Source organism: Kogia breviceps, chromosome 5 (genome assembly GCF_026419965.1).
Source record: "Kogia breviceps isolate mKogBre1 chromosome 5, mKogBre1 haplotype 1, whole genome shotgun sequence".
In the NCBI taxonomy this organism is placed as follows: Eukaryota; Metazoa; Chordata; class Mammalia; order Artiodactyla; family Physeteridae; genus Kogia; species Kogia breviceps.
This window is the reverse complement of record NC_081314.1, coordinates 49,679,086-49,699,131: the sequence shown is the minus strand read 5'-3', so window position 1 is coordinate 49,699,131 and position 20,046 is coordinate 49,679,086. Positions and strand designations below refer to the sequence as shown.

Sequence of the window (20,046 nt, the reverse complement as noted above, 5' to 3'; positions counted from 1 at the left end):
TTACTAATAATCACAAATTCGAAACTTAGTTATCAAGAACTACATGATATATGAATAAAACTGTGATTATTTTTTAATTCATAAATGGAAATTTTCCTTCCAAATTTTGATTCAGTTTGGTATCTCTGAATATGTGCTCTAAGCATGAAATTCACAATTGGCCTGAGAGAATGGTGCTTCTAAAACAAGTCTTTATTTTTAAAAAACAAGAGTTTCAGGCTTCTGCACATGGGACCCTAAGCTGAGGTATCAGCACAGTTGTTTCATAGGAGGAACTCTGGTCTGAAGGGCCAGGTGTGAGGCCTCGGCATTGAGCTCCCTGTGAACAAGTGAAACTAGACTTAAGCACAAAGGAAAAGAAAAAGTTCTTGAGAGTGGAAAATCCAAGATCAAGGCACCTGCTGATCCAGTGTCTGGATGTGGCTCACACAGTTATGGAGACTAGCAAGCCCAAAATCTCTAGGATGGCTCAGCAAGTTGAAGACCAGGGTCTTGGTGCTCCATCCTGGTGTCAGGCTTGAGCCTCTGACGTGAGAGAGCTGAGCTCAGTATACTGGACCACCAGAGACCTCCCAGCCTCTCATAATATCAAATTGTGAGAGCTCTCCCAGAGATCTCCATCTCAAAACTAAGACCCAGCTCCACAGTGCTGGACAAGCTATGCCAAACAACTAGCAAGACAGGAACACCACCTCAGCCACTAGCAGAGAGGCTGCCTAAAATCATAATAAGGTCACAGACACCCCAAAACACACCACTGGACGCTGTCTTGCCCACCAGAAAGACAAAATCCAGCCTCATCAACTAGAACACAGACACAACTCACCTCCACCAGGAAGCCTACAAAACACACTGAGCCAATCTTAGCCACTGGGGGCAGACACCAAAAACAACGGGAATTACAAACCTGCAGCCTGCGAAATAGAGACGCCAAACACAGTAAGTGAAGCAAAATGAGAAGACAGAGAAACACACAGCAGATGAAGGAACAAGGTAAAAACCCACCAGACCAAACAAATGAAGAGGAAATTGACAGTTTACTGGAAAAAGAATTCACAGTAATGATAGTAAAGATATCCAAAATCTGAGGAATTGAATGGAGAAAATACAAAAAAAGTTTAACAAGGACCAAGAACTAAATAACAAACAAACTGTGATGAACAACACAATAAATGAAATTAAAAATTCACTAGAAGGAATCAATAGCAGAATAACTGAGGAAGAAGAATGGATAAGTGACCTGGAAGATAAAATAGTAGAAATAACTACCTCAGAACACAATAAAGAAAAAAGAATGAAAATAATTGAAGCCAGTCTCAGAGACCTCTGGGACAACATTAAACACACCAACATTTGAATTATAGGGGTCTCAGAAGAAGAAGGGAAAAAGAAAGGGACTGAGAAAATATATGAAGAGATTATAGTTGAAAGCTTCCCTAATATTGGAAAGGAAATAGTCAATCAAGTGCAGGAAGCACAGAGAGTCCCATACAGTATATATCCAAGGAGAAATATGTCAAGACACATAAAAATCAAACTATCAAAAATTAAATAAAAAAGAAAAAATACTTAAAGCAGCAAGGGTAAAACAACAAATAACATACAAAGGAATCCCCATTAGGTTAACAGCTGATCTTTCAGCAGAAGCTCTGAAAGCCAGAAGGGAGTAGGAGGACATATTTAAAGTGATGAAAAGGAAAAACTTACAACCAAGATTACTCTACCCAGCAAGAATCTCATTCAGATTCAATGGAGAAATTAAAACCTTTACAGAGAAGCAAAACTTAAGAGAATTCAGTACCACTAAACCAGCTTTACAAAAAATGCTAAAGGCACTTCTCTAGGCAGGAAACACAGAGAAGGAGAATACTTACAATAACAAAACCAAAACAATTGAGAAAATGGTAATAGCAACATATATATAAATAACTACCTTAAAAGTAAATGGATTAAATCTTCCACTCAAAAGACATAGACCAGCTGAATGGACACAAAAAATAAGACCTGTATATATGCTTTCCACAAGAGACACTGTTCAGACACATAAAGACTGAAAGTGAGGGGACGGAAAAAGATATACCATGCAAAAGGAAATCAAAAGAATTTTGGAGTAGCAATTCTCATATCAGACAAAATAGATTTAAAAATAAATACTATTACAGAGGCAGAGAAGTTCTCAAAATAATGATCAAGGGATCAATCCAAGAAGAATATATAATAATTGTAAATATTTATGCACCCAACATAGGAACACCTCAATACATAAGGCAAATACTAACAGCCATAAAAAGGGAAATTGGCAGTAACACAATCATAATTGGGGAATTTAAAACTACGTTTTCACCAATGGACAGATTATCCAAAATGAAAATAAATAAGGAAACACAAGCTTTAAATGATACATTAAACAACATGGACTTAATTGATATTTATAGGACATTCCATCCAGAAAACAACAGAATACACTTTCTTCTCAAGTGCTCATGGAAGATTTTACAGGATAGATTATATCTATATATAGATTATATCTTGGCTTGATACTAAATCAAGCCTTGGTAAATTTAAGAAAATTGAAATCATATCAAGTACCTTTTCTGACCACAGTGCTACAAGATTAGATATCAATTAGATGACAAAAAATGTAAAAAAAAAAAAAAAAAAAAAAAAAAAACATGGAAGTGAAACAATACACTACTAAATAACCAAAAGATCACTGAAGAAATCAAAGATGAATCAAAAAATACCGAGGGGCTTCCCTGGTGGCGCAGTGGTTGAGAATCCGCCTGCCGATGCAGGAGACACGGGTTCGTGCCCTGGTCCGGGAAGATCCCACATGCCGCGGAGCACCTAAGCCCGTGAGCCATGGCCGCTAGGCCTGCGCGTCCGGAGCCTGTGCTCCGCAACGGGAGAGGCCACAACAGTGAGAGGCCCGCATACCGCAAAAAAAAAAAAAAAAAAAAAAAAAAATACCGAGAAACAAATGACAATGAAAACACAATGACCTATGGGATGTAGCAAAAGCAGTTCTAACAGGGAAGTTTATAGCAAGAGAAATCTACCTCAAGAAAGAAGAAATATCTCAAATAAACAACCTAACCTTACACCTAAAGAAATTAGGGAAAGAACTTAAAAAAAAAAAAAAAAAAAAAAAAACCTGCAAAGTTGGCAGAAGGAAAGAAATCATAAAGATGAGATTGGAAATAAATGAAAAAGAAATAAGGAAAGATAGCAAAGATCAATAGAACTAAAAGGAGGTTTTTTGAGAAGATAAACAAAATTGATAAACCATTAGCCAAAGTCATCAAGAAAAGAAGGAAAAAACTCAAATCAATAGAATTAGAAATGAAAAGGGAGAAGTAATCTTGAGAGATTACTACAAGCAACTATATGCCAATAAAATGGACAACCTGGAAGAAATGGAAAAATTATTAGAAAAGTACAACCTTCAAAGACTGAACCAGGAAGAAATAAAAAATATAAACATACCAATCACAAGCACTGAAATTGAGACTGTGATTAAAAATCTTTCAATAAACAAAAGTCCAGAACAAGATGGCTTCACAGGTGAATTCTATAAAAAATATAGAGAAGAGCTAACACCTATCCTTCACAAACTCTTCCAAAATATAGCAGAGGGAGGAACACTTCCAAACTCATTCTTTGAGGCCACCATCACCCTGACCCCAAAAGTAGAGAAAGATATCATGAAGAAAGAAAACTACAGACCAATATCACTGATGAACATAGATGCAAAAATCCTCAAAAAATACAAGCAAACAGAGTCCAAGAACACATTAAAATGATCATACACCATGATCAAGTGGGGTTTATCCCAGGAAAGCAAGGATTCTTCAATATATGCAAATCAATCAATGTGATAAACCAGATTAACAAATTGAAGGAGAAAAACCGTATGATCATCTCAATAGATGCAGAAAAACTTTTGTCAAAATTCAAAACCCACTTATGATAAAAACCCTCTAAAAAGTATAGAGGGATAGGCATAGAAGGAACCTACCTCAACATAGTAAAGGCTAACAAACCCACAGCCAACATCATTCTCAATGGTGAAAAATTGAAACCACTTCCTCTAAGATCAGGAACAAGGCAAGGTTTTCCACTCTCACCACTATTATTCAGCACAGTTTTGGAAGTTTTACCTATAACAAACAGAGAAGAAAAAGAAATAAAAGGAATCCAAATTGGAAAAGAAGAAGTAAAGCTGTCACTGTTTGCAGAAGACATGATATTATACATAGAGAATGCTAAAGATGCTACCAGAAAAGTAATACAGCTAACCAATGGATTTGGTAAAGTAGAAAGATACAAAATTAATGCACAGAAATCTCTTGCATTCCTATACATTAATGATGAAAAATCTGAAAGAGAAATTAAGGAAACACTCCCATTTACCATTGCAACAAAAAGAATAAAATACCTAGGAATAAACCTACCTAGGAATAAACCTACCTAGGGAGACAAAAGATGTCTATGCAGAAAATTATAAGACACTGATGAAAGATACTAAAGATGATACAAACAGATGGAGAGATATACCATGTTCTTGGGTTGGAAGAATCAACATTGTGAAAATGACTATACTACCCAAGGCAATCTATGAAAATCTATGAATTCACTACAATTCTTATCAAACTACCAATGGCATTTTTCACAGAACTAGAACAAAAAATTTCACAATTTGTATGGAAAAACAAAAGACCCTGAAGAGCCAAAGCAATCTTGAGAAAGAAAAAGGGAGCTGGAGGAATCAGGCTCCCAGACTTCCGACTATATTACAAAGTTACAGTAATCAAGACAGTATGGTACTGGCACAAAAACAGAAATATAGGTCAATGGAACAGGATGGAAAGCCCAGAGATAAACCCATGCAGATATGGTCACCTTATTTTTGATAAAGGAGGCAAGAATATATGTTGGAGAAAAGACAGCCTCTTCAATAAGTGGTGCTGGGAAAACTGGTCACCTACAGGTAAAAGAATGAAATTAGAATACTCCCTAACACCATATACAAAAATAAACTCAAAATAGATTAAAGATCTAAATGTAAGGTCAGACACTATAAAGGTCTTAGAGGAAAACATAGGCAGAAGACTCTGTGATGTAAATCATAGCGAGATCCTTTTTGACCCACCTCCTGGAGAAATGGAAATGAAAACAAAAATAAACAAATGGGACCTAATGAAACTTAAAACTTTTGCACAGCAAAGGAAACCATAAAAAAAATGAAAAGAAAACCCTCAGAATGGGAGAAAATATTTGCAAATGAAGCAACTGACAAAGGATTAATCTCCAAAATTTACAAGTAGCTCGTGAAGCTCAATATTTAAAAAAAAAAACAAAAAACACCCAATCCAAAAATGAACAGAAGACCTAAATAGACATTTCTCCAGATAAAGATATACAGATTGCCAACAACACATGAAAGGATTCTCAACATCACTAATAATTAGAGAAATGCAAATCAAAATTACTATGAGGTATCACCTCACACCAGTCAGAATGTCCATCATCAAAAAATCTAGAAACAATAAATGCTGGAGAGGGTGTGGAGAAAAGGAACCTCTTGCACTGTTGGTGGGAATGTAAATTTATACAGCCAGTATGGAGAATAGTATGGAGGTTCCTTAAAAAACTAGAAATAGAACTACTATACAACCCAACAATCCCTCTACTCTGCATATATCCTGAGAAAACGAGAATTCAAAAAGAGTCATGTACCATAATGTTCATTGCAGTTCTATTTACAATAGCCAGGACATGGAAGCAACCTGAGTGTCCATCAACAGATGAATGGATACAGAAAATTTGGCACATATATACAATGGAATATTACTCAGCCATAAAAAGAAATGAACTTGAGTTATTTGTAGTGAGGTAGGTAGACCTAGAGTCTGTCATACAGAGTGAAGTAAGTCAGAAAGAGAAAAACAAATACAATATTCTAACACATATATATGGACTCTAAGAAGAAAAAAATGGTTCTGAAGAACCTAGGGGCAGGACAGAAATAAAGACACAGATGTAGAGAATGGACTTGAGGATACAGGGAGGAGGAAGGGTAAGCTGGGACGAAGTGAGAGAGTGGCATTGACATATGTACACTACCAAATGTAAAATAGGTAGCTAGTGGGAAGCAGGTGCACAGCACAGGGAGATCAGCTTGGTGCTTGTGACCACCTGGAGGTGTGGGATAGGGTAGGTATGATTGAGAGGCAAGAGAGAGGTGATATGGTGATATATGTATATGTATAGTTGATTCACTTTATTATACAGCAGAAACTAACACACCATTGTAAAGCAGTTATACTCCAATAAAAATGTTAAAAATAAATAAATAAATATAAAACCAAAAAAATGACAAGAGTTTCAATTAATTTATAGCTTTCTATGTATTATCTCACAAAGTAATTCTCTAATGGAATGTTTTGCTTGTATATAAAAAAGGAGCATGATACAAAACAAAGGAAGGGGACAATCATATATTGATTGCCTACTATTTTCTAAGCATAGTATAAGGACCTATAATGCTATAGTTAATAAAAACCAGATTCTGTGTCTATAAATTTTAAATTTTCTCATAATTAACTGTATTCAAGTTTTAATTCAAAACCATATTTGGTCCCAGATCATACAATGATATCAAAATTTAAGAGGCTTCCCTGGTGGTGCAGTGGTTGAGAGTCCGCCTGCCAATGCAGGGGACACGGGTTCGTGCCCTGGTCTGGGAGGATCCCACATGCCTTGGAGAGGCTGGGCCTGTGAGCCATGGCCACTGAGCCTGTGCATCAGGAACCTGTGCTCTGCAACAGGAGAGGCCACAACAGTGAGAGGCCCGTGTAATGCAAAAAAAAAAAAAAAAAAAAAAACCCAAAATTTTATACAGTATCTTCATAGTGTTTGTTTACTTAAGAGAGCATTATATGTCATGGGGTATGAATAAATAAATTCTAGAAATAAAAAAGAGCACTATAGTTCATATATAAGTAATATTATAGAAAAAGCACATGAGAATACTATTATACTTTTACGATGGTAGTCTGGATAACTTTAGATACTGAATTAAACTTTTGTATCTTTTTTCTGATTATTTTCCAAATATGGAAAGAAATTGTCAACAACATTCAGGTATCAATCGTGGTGAGATGAATAATGCCAATATTTTTGCATGATGAACTTCTAAAAACAAGATAAAATGCCTCTCAAATATATTAGTTTTATTTCAACATTGCTTGATAATTGAAAATGCAGATATTAAGGTATAATTAACATCACTGAACCACAAAAATGTGTATTTTGTTCAAGTTTAGATTACAATATTTTTTATTGTAAAGAGATTTCAATGGGTTTAAATCATTCATTTTAAAAACAAATATTGAGTGGATACAAAAAGCACATGTTTAATTTGGTAAAGAATATTATTCAAAGTTTAAATCTTTTCTAGAAGATTTCTTTTCTCTGTGTTTGATTAGAATGTATTTAACTAAGTAAATATAGTAAATACAAAATTAATATAAAATATTGATAAAATAGTTACAAATATTATGGCTTAGCTCTAGGAACTGTAATACATGCATTGAAATTAAGATTTTAGAATTTGTAAAATAAATATTATTTTAAAGTAAATGTTATTTATTAATTTGATTTTGTTTTTAGAGCTGTACAAAAAGTTTTTCCCAATAAAAGAAGCTTTATTCTCTCCCGGTCAACTTTTGCTGGATCTGGAAGCTATGCTGCACATTGGTTAGGAGACAATACTGCTTCTTGGGAACAAATGGAATGGTCTATTACAGGAATGCTGGAGTTTGGTTTGTTTGGAATACCTTTGGTAAGTGGTGTTATACCATGTTATTTATAAACACTGTAATTACAATTAATTTTGTAATATTATCATCAATGATTTTCAGTAAAATGATTAAAAGTATGTGACAGAAAATTTAAGTCTTTATTCCTAGGGAATTTATGAGGAAAATAAGATTGTGGATGATGTCTATAACACTCAAGCCATTAGAATGGAAAAATAGAATGAAGAAAATTCAATCAAATCAAACTAATTCATGAAACAAATGTCAGTATAAACAAAGCATAAAAAAGCTTATTTAATAAATATAAAGCACCAGAGAAAATGGTAGGGGAAAATCCAAATTTCAGATAGTAATAAAAGTAAATATCAAAAGTCTAGATATATTTAAAATCCTAGACTGTCAGTTTAGGTTAAAAAAAATAAAGCTCTTTCCTCTATTTAAAAGATAAAAAATAATGACAAAATTTTCAAATCTTTGAAGCAGCGAAAACTTATATATGCAATTCTAAACATAAGAAATCTGGTCTCTATATCTAGCAAAAAGAAAGAACTATGTAATGTTGATATTCAACACTAAAGAGTGTCATTACATAACAAAATAAATTTAAAACATTTAGAAAATTATAGTCTTCATGTATTCTTTCATATTCATTGAACCAAATGAAAACCAAAAACAAACCAACAACAAAAAGCTAACACACACACACACACACACACACACACACACACACACACACACACACATACACACAATCTTGAATTTGGAAAGTAAAAAAACACATTACCAAATGATTCACCAAAATAAACTGAATGGAAATGAGAGAGAAAAACCTTAAAACTGAAAGCTGACAATTGTACTTCACATCAGAACTGTGGATTATCAGCTAAATTGGTATTTAGAAGAAAAATTTTGACCTTAAATGCTTAGATTATAAACAAAGAAGGGTTGAATATTAATTAATGAAGGGCATGAATTAAGAAAATGGAAAAAGAAAAACAGAATAAACCTAAAGATGTAGGTAATGAAAATAAGAGAAGAAATGAATGCAATGAAAGCAATGTCTCTAGAGAAAAGTTAACAAAGTACAAAGGTGATGCTGAAAGTTTGAATATAATAGACCAATACATGGCTAGTTTTGTGTAAAAAAAGAAGAAAAAATAAGCAATTTTAAGATGTATTTCAAGGTAAGGTGTTATACAGTATAGCAACTAATTAATAAACAATAACCAGGAGTAAATATTCAAATTAAGTATAGGACTTTTTGAGAGAAATTTTAATAACTTAGTAAATCAAAGATATACCATTTTCATGGAAAAGAAGTCTCAATATACTAAAAATATACATTCTCCCCAAACTATTATCCAAATTCAGTGATATTCCAATTTAAACTATACAGGGAATTTGAAGAATATAAAAGATTATTCTAAACTTCATATGGAAGACAATACAATTTAAAGAAGTAGAAAAGAGCACAAGTATTTGCCTTACCAGATAAAATAATAGTATAACACAATGATACTTAACTGTGAATATTCAAATAGATTAATATTGCAAAATAGGACATGGGCCCATACATTAATGGAAATTTGTTTAATGGTAGCACTATCACTGTGAGGAAAGTATCAACCATTCATATGGACAATTGATTATCCATTTAAAAAATAAAATAAAATGGCTCTCTGTCTCACCTCATACCCAATCGATGTGTGAAAATTAAACATCTTAGAAGAAAATATAAGTGGGTAACTTTATGACATTAGGTTAAGAGAAGAATTTCATAAACAGAACACAGAAGGCACAAATAATAAAGATACATTAATTTGCTTACAACAGAAAGAAAACTTCTGTTCATCAAAAGTCTATTTTTAAAAAGTTAGAAATAAAATGTTTCTACTACTGGAAAATTATATTTTCAATTCATATAACCAATAAATGATTAGTATTTAATTTGAAGAACATACTACAAATCTGTAGAAGGTAAAAACAATAGAAAAATTAACAAAGGTTATATACAAGCAATTCTATAGAAAGAGAAATCCATATGGATTCAATAAAAATATGAAAAAAATTCTCAACTTTCCTAGTAATCAGAGAAATGCAAGTAAAAACTTTGGTAAGATACATTTAATATATATAGGTGATAAAAATTAAAAGTCTGGGGCTTCCCTGGTGGCGCAGTGGTTGGGAGTCTGCCTGCCCATGCAGGCGACATGGGTTCATGTCCCGGTCCAGGAAGATCCCACATGCCATGGAGCGGCTAAGCCCATGAGCCATGGCCGCTGAGCCTGCGTGTCCAGAGCCTGTGCTCCGCAAAGGGAGAGGCCACAACAGTGAGAGTCTCGCGTACCGCAAAAAAAAACCCAAAAAATCAAAAGTCTGAAAATATCAGAAATTGACAAAAAAATGGAGCAATTGCAGATTTTATGTACTGTGACTGTGCTTATAAATGGTAACAACAAGTTTTGATTAAACAATGTACATTTCCAATAAATCAGGAAAATATTCCTATATATATATATATATTACAGAATAAGACTACATTTTACATATTCACAAAGAAACTTTTATAGACACTTCATAGAAGCATATTTTATAGTGATGGGATCCCATACAATAGAGAACTACAGCCATATTAACATAATTGAATCTCACAAAAGTAACACTTTGAGAAAAACTTGAAATACAGTGTAATGCATACAACATGCCATCTATACAAAGTTAATAAGCATGCAAAACAATGTTATATATTGTTTATAGATACATATATACTATTTAGAAAAATAAAGAAATGCTTCTAAACAGTAAATATTGATAGTAAGTTAAGGATAATAGATTGTTGTTTTCTTTTTTTTTCCTCTGGAGGGTCCTTGAAGGATGAGGAATGCAAATATATATGAGCATACATCTGGCAATTTTTTATACTATTTTACTGCTACAGTAATATATTATAAATAGGAAAAGTCAAATCATAGGTGGTGAGTTTTCGATTAAGAAGCAACACATTTTAATAATACAATTTTAGCTTTATACATTCAATTAGTGGCAAGTAATGTGGCAAAAATGGAAAATAAACTTGGCCAAGGAAGAGTATATGAAGACAGTAAAACAAAAAGATTGTTAGTGCAAATTAATCAGCTTAGGCATAAAATGTGATGCTCTGGGCAAATCTGAGAAGCCTTACACTGTAAATAATAGATATGTATGTTATTTAGGTTGGAGCAGATATCTGTGGATTTGTGGCTGAGACCACAGAAGAGCTTTGCAGAAGGTGGATGCAACTTGGGGCTTTTTATCCATTTTCCAGAAACCATAATGCTGATGGATATGAGGTAAATGCCTCTAGTTCTCCATGTTTCAAAATAAAACATAATTTTAAACTTAAATTTATATCTATAGAAGATCTGGTCTGAAAGTTTGTAGTATAATTCATAAAGAAGAGTTGGAAGTCCTCTTCTCAAGGTCTATAAATATTTTGTATATATAAATTTGATCAAATAAGGAAATCATGAGACATAGCATAAATATTTTATTTAAGCCTAAAACATATACACATGTGTTAAATCACAATATTTTAAGTTAAGGACAAAGCTTTTTGAGTATGGATTCTTACATTCTAACAATATAAGTTCAGGTAACTTTCATTAAAATATAATATACTATTAAGGATTTCCAGTTTTTCTTTCATTAAAGATACACAAGAAATTAAAGATACTTGCAAAGCAGTTTGAGGCCATAGTCTTTCTGTAATAGGTAAAACTGTAAAGACAGGTGGGGAAAAAATAAAACTAACACTTTTAAAACATGCATCTGAACTGAGCATTCAGTGTGCAGTGGGCTCTCATAGGTATATTTCTCAAAGGGAATGAGGAAATTAGTTGAAAGCATTAAGTCAATTAAGTACGTGTTGGTTAAAAATTATTCACTGTGCACACACTGGGGCTTAATTCTCTTTGAGAAGAGGGACAACCACTCAGAGCTCAGCCTGGAAGGAAGCATGATAGTACAGAAGTAAAATATATAAATTGGATATTCATCACTTCCTAATCTACCTAAGTGATGCTTTAAGAAATTTACATTCATGGGAAGTCCTGATATGAATTACATGATAATTTGTGTTCATTTCTGTCCTCCAAAAAGCAGATGCCAAGAGACAATTAGACATGTTAGAGATTTATTGGTGAAGCACTTGTGGTGGATAAAGGAGAGGAAATAGGAGAAAGTGGAGAGAGCCTTCAGATCACAATTCAGGTCTGAACCAGGTGAAGATGAAGGCAAAGAAGGTTTGATAGGGAGAGTTATATACTACAGCCCAGTTCTAAGAAAATTATGGTCCAGTAGGGAGTCCTCAAGGCAAAGTTGACCACTGGGAGAACCCTGTATCTCCCTGGAATGGGCATGAATAGTAGTCCCACCTTGCTCATTGATTTCCTGGAAGCAGCCAAAGGGAAATGTGGCTTTGCGGTAAATATGATGGTGAATCTAGGGAAGCAGTAGCTGGTTCCCTCAGTTAATTTTGTTACCCATAGCAGGAAATCTAAGCAGGTTTGCTCACATCATTACACCTTGGCTGAGAGAGACAGCTAATCTAGCTTGGGCTCAGCAAGGAGTCTGCCCTTCAAGTTGCAAGCCTATAGGCTGGCCAGGCATCTCTGTTCCCTGTATCCCTTGGCTAGCAGACCATTTGGGCTTATTGTTCTAATAGCAATGACAAGGCACAAGGCAGCAAGTCCTCAGGCAAGCACATTTCCAGCCCTTACTTGAAGGTGTCACATGTAGTAAGACTCCATTGGCCAGAATATGTCATATAGCTGAGCACAAAGCCAAGTGGTGGGGAAGTACAATCCACTGCTAGAGGTAGGTGCAAAGTCCCATAGCAAAAGTTGAGGGTACAAAGAAGCATGAAAATTGGGGCCAATAATTCAATCTGCCACAAATAATAGAAGAGAAGAATGCTTTGTTAAAATAGTTTCTATCTTCTCTAAGTATGTATATTTAAAAGGGAATTGTCCACTTTAAAGTAAAGTTTAATTAATATATATATCCAAATGAAAACATAAAAGTTAGAAATTCATATCCTTTGATAATGAAATAGGAGTAATCTCAACTTTTTACAAACAAGATAAAATGTATACATTTTGGTTTTCAAAAATACATTTAATTCTTCTATTTTAATTTTCATTCATGTTTTAATTTCTTATTTCAATTCCTCTATTTATGCCACAGCATCAGGATCCAGCATTTTTTGGACCGAATTCTCTTTTGGTTAATTCATCAAGGCACTATTTGAATATTCGCTATACCTTGTTACCTTTCCTCTATACTCTATTTTATAAAGCCCATATGTTTGGAGAAACAGTAGCAAGGCCAGTTCTTCATGAGTGAGTACTGTGTTCAAGAATTTCAGTATCTTTCAAATTATATTCAGACATATGAAAAATGAATAGAGGTAAAACAAGATGTCAAGTAGATTTCTACTGCTTTTTCTTACATTTATATAAATAAGTTGATTAACTGTGGAATGATAGTAGTAAATATAATTAATTTGGTGAATTGGATAAGATTAATCTAGAAATGTGAGAATTGAATAGAACTTAAAAGGAAAAAGATATGTGGAATAATTTGAGAAATTATATATCAATAAGCAATATTAAGTATAGAATACTGAAAACATAATCATGTATATGTTGTGAAAATCATCTAATTATAGATAGTGTATAGTATAGTTACAAAACAATGAATTGTGCTTGTCTTTGTACTTCTTGACCAAGGCAGGGACTTTCCTCAAGAAATGACTAAAGATCCTTTCAAATCCAAGTCAAAATGGGAATTTATAAAGAAAAAAGTGTAAAAGGAGGAAAGTAGAATATGAAATATTTCTGGTACTTTATGAACCTATCTTACAGGAGAAAATGAATTAAATAGAGTTGTTTATTACAGATAAAAAGGAGCCTTATCATATATGATAGATTTTTTTGAGTCCTAAATTAACTAATTTCCTCTCTCCCTGTCTCCCTCTTTTCTCCCCTCTCTCCCTTCCTTTCTACCTTCTTTTTTTGAGTGTCAGATAAACCATAATGATGTAATAACTATAGATTCAAAATGACATATCAAATAAGTAAAATTAAAGACAATAATTATTCCCAGGGAAAAACTTAAAAGATAAACCAAATGAAGAATTTGGATAAACTTATTTTTTATCTTTGTATTGTAAATATTGTCATTGTTCTTAGGTTTTATGAGGATACTAATAGCTGGATTGAGGACACTCAGTTCTTATGGGGTCCCTCATTACTTATTACCCCTGTCTTGAAACAGGTAGGATACAATTTTAATAAATTTCTATTTTAATGGAAACTTTGTATAATCAAATCCACACTAAATTACAAAACATCTAGGTAATAAATGTTGCTCAATAGACCGCTTCAACCTGATAAGTGTTAAATTGAATTCTAAAATGCAGAAGAAATTGTGAAAAATTATAAGTATATTAAGTAGATTTATGCTGTTCAAATATATAATATGTACTTGGTAGAAAATGTTGTATAAAATTAGTATTCTTCTGAAAAGGAAAGCTTTATTTATGAAATCAAATCTTATAGCAATAACAAGGAATTCTCATTTAAGTAGACATAGACATTGAAATTTTGCTATATTGTAAATAAAGGTGAACTTGAAAACCAGTGGATCATATGAAAATGTTGAAAAATAGTCGAATGAGTTATATGGTTTTTATCTGTTATTTAAAAGACTATATGCAGAAATATACAGAAATGAATGTGTTCACACTCACAATTACCATGTAGATTACAGCAATACAAATGCATGTATCCATTATTTTAGTTGCCACTTAAATTCATTTCATCTTTGCTTTAGGAATATTTTACATTATAATATCTAAAGCCAGTAAAATAGCTTTTTGATTACTATATATAGAAAATATTGGAGTATAACAATACAAAGGAAGTTTCTTTTCACTTCACTATGAAAATCCAACTTAACATTTGATGTGATTCTCTTCCAATACATATTGAAGTAAAAAGTATATATCTCTATATAAATTATCTTGTCTATTTTAGGGAGCAGATACAGTGAGTGCATACATCCCTAATGCTACTTGGTATGATTTTGAAACTGTAAGTAACCTTGATATAATAATAGATCACAAGTACATATTGCTCAACATCTGTACATGGAAACTTAACTCCAAACACACAGCATATCTTTTTTTCAGTAGTTCTGTTATTATTATAAAAAATAATAATTCCAAATTTTAATAATGTGGAAGAGTCTGTGTGGGTGTACATTTTGTTGCATGTGAGAAAGTATATGTTTTGTTGCACGTGATTAATATGAAGTTATATTCTTTAGTGTAAAGAGTTATCCATTTTAAATTGTGGAAATAAAAGGTCAAGTAATTTTAAGAAGGAGTAGTAACTTATTTTAATAATGTCCCTATTTTACATATTCATCTCATGGCCAGAAGAATTGAGTATTTTAATCTTAAACATTTATTTTTATATGGTATATTGTAATTTTGGGAAAGATTTTCATCTCAATCTTGAAAAGGCAACGTAGCAGGGTTCATACACACAACCTATTATTTTTAATTGACCAAGACCTTCTGAGAATATTTATTTAAAAGGAAAGTATTTTGTAATGCATTTATATTTTCTAAGCAGACCCTTTATTTTTATAAGAAATGATTTTTTAAAAACTCTTTCTTGAGAAAGGGTTAACTTTAAACCAATACAAAGAATAAAAAATAGTGCTAATTAAGAATATTGTTAATTATTGTAGAAGGGAAAATGGATTTCTCTATGTTGATTTTTTTGTGTGTGAAACCAAACTTATTTTTGCCCATATTTCATCAGTAAACTGAAGAGTTTTCTTTAAAAGTTAGAAAATGATATGTTAATATTCACTAAGATGACACAAATTTCTCATAAGAATTATTTCTATGTGTAATTCTTGTAAAATGGGGTTTAAATTCTTTACAATAATGAAAAAAAATATTTTTATCTTCCAAATATTAGGGTGCAAAAAGGCCATGGAAAGGACAACGTGTTGATATGTATCTTCCAGCAGACAAAATAGGATTACATCTTAGAGGAGGTTACATTATCCCCATTCAACAACCTGCTGTAACTACAACAGCAAGGTAAAATGAAAAGGCATTAACTGAAATCTGAAATATAATTCAAGTTTTAATGTTTCACATTTTTATTAAGAATCAAATATTGATACTTAGCTTTTTCACCAGAAGATATTTGATATATGTAAGGACTTCTTACATATAACCATCATGGTTATAAAAAAAAGAATCAAATTATGTATATTACTACAAACTTCTTGATTTAAAAAATAAGCATAGATTAGAAATTTCCCATGCCAAAATGTACTGACATTCTCTAAAGAATATATATAATTAAAGTGAGCTGCTGATTCTTAATAAAAAATGAAGTATTAATTGAGTAAAGTGTCAGTTGTTACATATCTGGATTTTCAATACATAAATGTCACAATGTTTTTCTTTCAGCTAAAACGTTTTAAGTTAATAAATGAGGTAGATATTTCTGTTAAGTAAAGAACAAGATAGAAACTAAGTCTTTCAGTAAGAATACATTTCAGAACTATTTAGAAAAAAAGCAGAAACTTGAAAATTCTGTTGCTTTATATTGCAACATTCATTCTGGGTACATGGACAGTATGTGTCATATTGAATCTACGCATTTCCCCATATTCTACAACACCCCAATAGATATCTATTCCTTAATCTGCTGTATTTTCTTCATAACATTAAGAATATCTGGAATTACATTTTTACTTTTTCTTGTATGTAGTGTGTCTACTCCCCCAGACTATAAACTCCATGAAGGCAGACTTGACTTTTCACTGCTTTAGTCCCCAAACCAATAATAGTGTCAGCCTATTATGGAATAGGTTCCTGATTTTCTCTAAATATTTGTTGAAGGAACAAATTAATGAGTGAATGGATGTGTGTTAGTAACTTAATTATTTTTGTTTTCTAGAATTGATTACTTTCATATTTTAACTGTTTCATGACTATGTTCTCAAAATAATTGGTTATACTCTAGAGTGTATTGAACAAGAGACACATACACTTTGATAAGTGCATGTTGGAAGGAATATATTCTGTATAGAGCAGTTACCTGGACTGTATAGCCTCATTTTAAGTTTAAAAACCTATAGCAATATATAACTAAAATAATATTCATCATGTTTCATTTCACATGATAGAATTAGCTTCATTTGTAAGACTATTAGAGAGTCCACTTAGCATTTAAAATTTTATTTTGTAGTGCTTTTCATTGTTTTGTAACCTTGGTACACTGCAATTTAGAGTTAATGTGTATGTGACAAATACATGTTGAATTAATCAATCATAAGATATATTTAATTTTGTTGTTTGAATTGAAATATTTTTATACCGTTTCAGTTTTGGTGGTGTCTTGGCCCCCAAGAAATTCCATATTGTGTTTTTTAAATTAATTTAATTAATTTATTTATTTTTGGCTGTGTTGGGTAGGCGTTGCTGTGCATGGGCTTTCTCTAGTTGCAGTGAGCGTCGGGGGGGCTACTCTTCATTGTGGTGCGTGGGCTTCTCATTGTAGTGGCTTCTCTTGTTTTGGAGCACAGGCCCTACGCGAACAGGCTTCAATAGTTGTGGCACGTGGGCTCAGTAGTTGTGGCTCACAGGCTCTAGAGAGCAGGCTCTAGAGAGCAGACTCAGTATTTGTGGTGCACAGGCTTTGTTGCTCCCCGGAATGTGGGATCTTCCCAGACCAGGGCTCGAAACTGTGTTTCCTGCATTGGCAGGCAGATTCTTAACCACTGTGCCACCAGGGAAGCCCTCCATATTGTATTTATTCCTTTCATTTATTTTCTAAGCATATGAATTATTTTTCTCATTGATAAATTACTAATATGTATAGACATGAATTTTATTAATATCAGTGTTCTCATGTGAATGCAGAACTCCTACAAGTCCCTTATGTTGAAATGGATTTATTTATAGGATATTTCACTATTATACATTAATTTTAATCATATATTCACCCAAACTTACTTAACAGCCGAAATAATCCTCTAGGACTTATAGTTGCTTTAGATGAAGATAACACAGCAAAAGGAGACTTTTTCTGGGATGATGGAGAAACTAAAGGTAAGTTTCAGACTGATATGTTTTTAAATGTTTATTTTAATGATGGGAAGTTTTGCCTTTATTATAAAATTGCACAAAAATGTCACAAGTTTTAATTTTTAATTGTTGTTTTTTATCTATCTTAAGATTTTAGGTTACTTTATGAAATTTAACATTGGTTTTTAAATTATATTTAATTACAATATTTGGTTTTATCTTTTGGTTTATCATAAAAAGTCTGACAAATATAAATATCTTTATTAGATTACTGTATAAAAATTAAAATAGTTAATAAATTCACAGATGTATAATTTGCATCCTATTTTCAACTATATTATATGATTATAGTGGTTAAAACTAAAGTTTTATTACTGTAAAATAAAACCAACATTAAGGCTTTAGTTAATTAATGTAACAGGGAAGAGATAAGTTGGGAATTTGGGATTAACAAATTCAATACTATATATATAAATAGATAAACAACAAGGACCTAATGGATAGCACAGGGAACTATATTCAATATATTTTAATGAACTATAATGGACAAGAATCTGAAAAAGCATATATTATATATATGTATAACTGAATCACTTTGCTTTACCTGAAACATTGTAAATCAACTATACTTCAATAAAAACCTTTAGTTATTTAATGTCAAATTATTTGAGATAAAGATTTTGCCATATAAATGTGTCACAATTTATTTCAATTATTAAATATCTTTAATTTAATTAGACCCAAATTTGAGAATTCAGTACACCAAGGGAATAAAAAGAGTCGTTTTTGCTAATATTAAATTATGCCATAGAAAATTAATCTCTTTGAATTTACTTAGTTACAATCAGTCTCATAAATTTAAGGTTTTTTAATCTCATTTTTTAATAGAGGGCTCTTAGGTATGTGTTTTATATATGTACATATAAAAAATTATAGTTTACCTTCTATTATAGCTCACTACTTTTCATATATATTAAAGAATGCCCTATATGCCTTTGTATATGGTATATGAAACATCCAAATATCTCTAAATTAACTCCAAGAAATAGCCTATGTATTGGTGTGCTCTCTTACAATTTTGAAAATATGGAAACTATGAAAAAATTCTGTTCTTTTTTAAATCTTATCTCCTATGAATATGTAGATTACCACAATATATCTGTTCCACCAGATATATTGTCTTCCCCTTGTCAGTTGATGGTAATTTCATCTCTACAAGATGCCAAAAACTTTAGAGTTCACTCTTGTCTGTCACAACCTAGGAATTTCTCTTGGTTCCACCTTGATCTTGTTCTCTCATAAACTCCACCATTATCATCACTACTTTTCATTTTAATTACTGCAATAGCTCCCTACCTGGTCTCTAGGTCAATAGCTCTTGTCAATTCCCCTTTTTTTACATTCTATTCACCAACCAGCAGATAGAGTAATCCCCTTAAAAGATGATTCAAATCATCACACTTCTGCTCAAAACCCTCTATCAATTCTCCATTTTACTCAATTAAGAGCCACAGTCTTTACCAAGACCTAGAGCATTCACTATGTCCTATACATTTTACACACACACACGCATGCACACACACATACAAACTGTGCCCTACCATTCTCCATTTCTCATTCTACGCCAGCACACCAGCCTTCTCCCTCTTTCTCAAATACCTTAGAGTCAAACACACTAGGGTGAGCTCTGCCCTGAGAATAGATTCAAAGTATTTACTACATAGAAATTCTGTAAGAGAGGATTCCAGCAGAAGTAAATTGTTTCATAATCATCAGGTAAAGAATGTTGTTGAGATAATACCTCTATTGGTAGCAAGTGGAACCTGATTTTCAGGTTATTCTCATTTCTCAGATTATATAAATATTTCCAAATTCATTCTTTTTTCTACTTGCAAAAAATATTGATAATTTAGTCATATAAAATGGTTAAAAATATGGAGTTATGATTTAGTCAGTCATTTAATATGATATCTATATACTGAAGTGTGTTAAAAAGTTAAAATCAAAATTTTCTGAATAATCAATCAAACACAAGACAATAAAATGACCTTCAGTTTGGGTTCT

At 32.2% G+C, this 20,046-nt stretch overlaps 1 protein-coding gene across 1 annotated transcript in view; it reads left to right on the top strand.

Annotated features, from left to right (window-relative positions):
• SI (sucrase-isomaltase) overlaps positions 1-20,046 on the top strand; it is a 155,228-nt gene that overhangs the window by 86,991 nt on the left and 48,191 nt on the right. Inside the window, exons 16-22 of the mRNA XM_059063987.2 lie at positions 7,675-7,846; positions 11,036-11,152; positions 13,047-13,201; positions 14,054-14,138; positions 14,900-14,956; positions 15,857-15,981; positions 17,918-18,006. Of these exons, the coding sequence (XP_058919970.1) occupies positions 7,675-7,846; positions 11,036-11,152; positions 13,047-13,201; positions 14,054-14,138; positions 14,900-14,956; positions 15,857-15,981; positions 17,918-18,006 (800 nt within the window). The remainder of the gene's footprint in view (positions 1-7,674; positions 7,847-11,035; positions 11,153-13,046; positions 13,202-14,053; positions 14,139-14,899; positions 14,957-15,856; positions 15,982-17,917; positions 18,007-20,046) is intronic.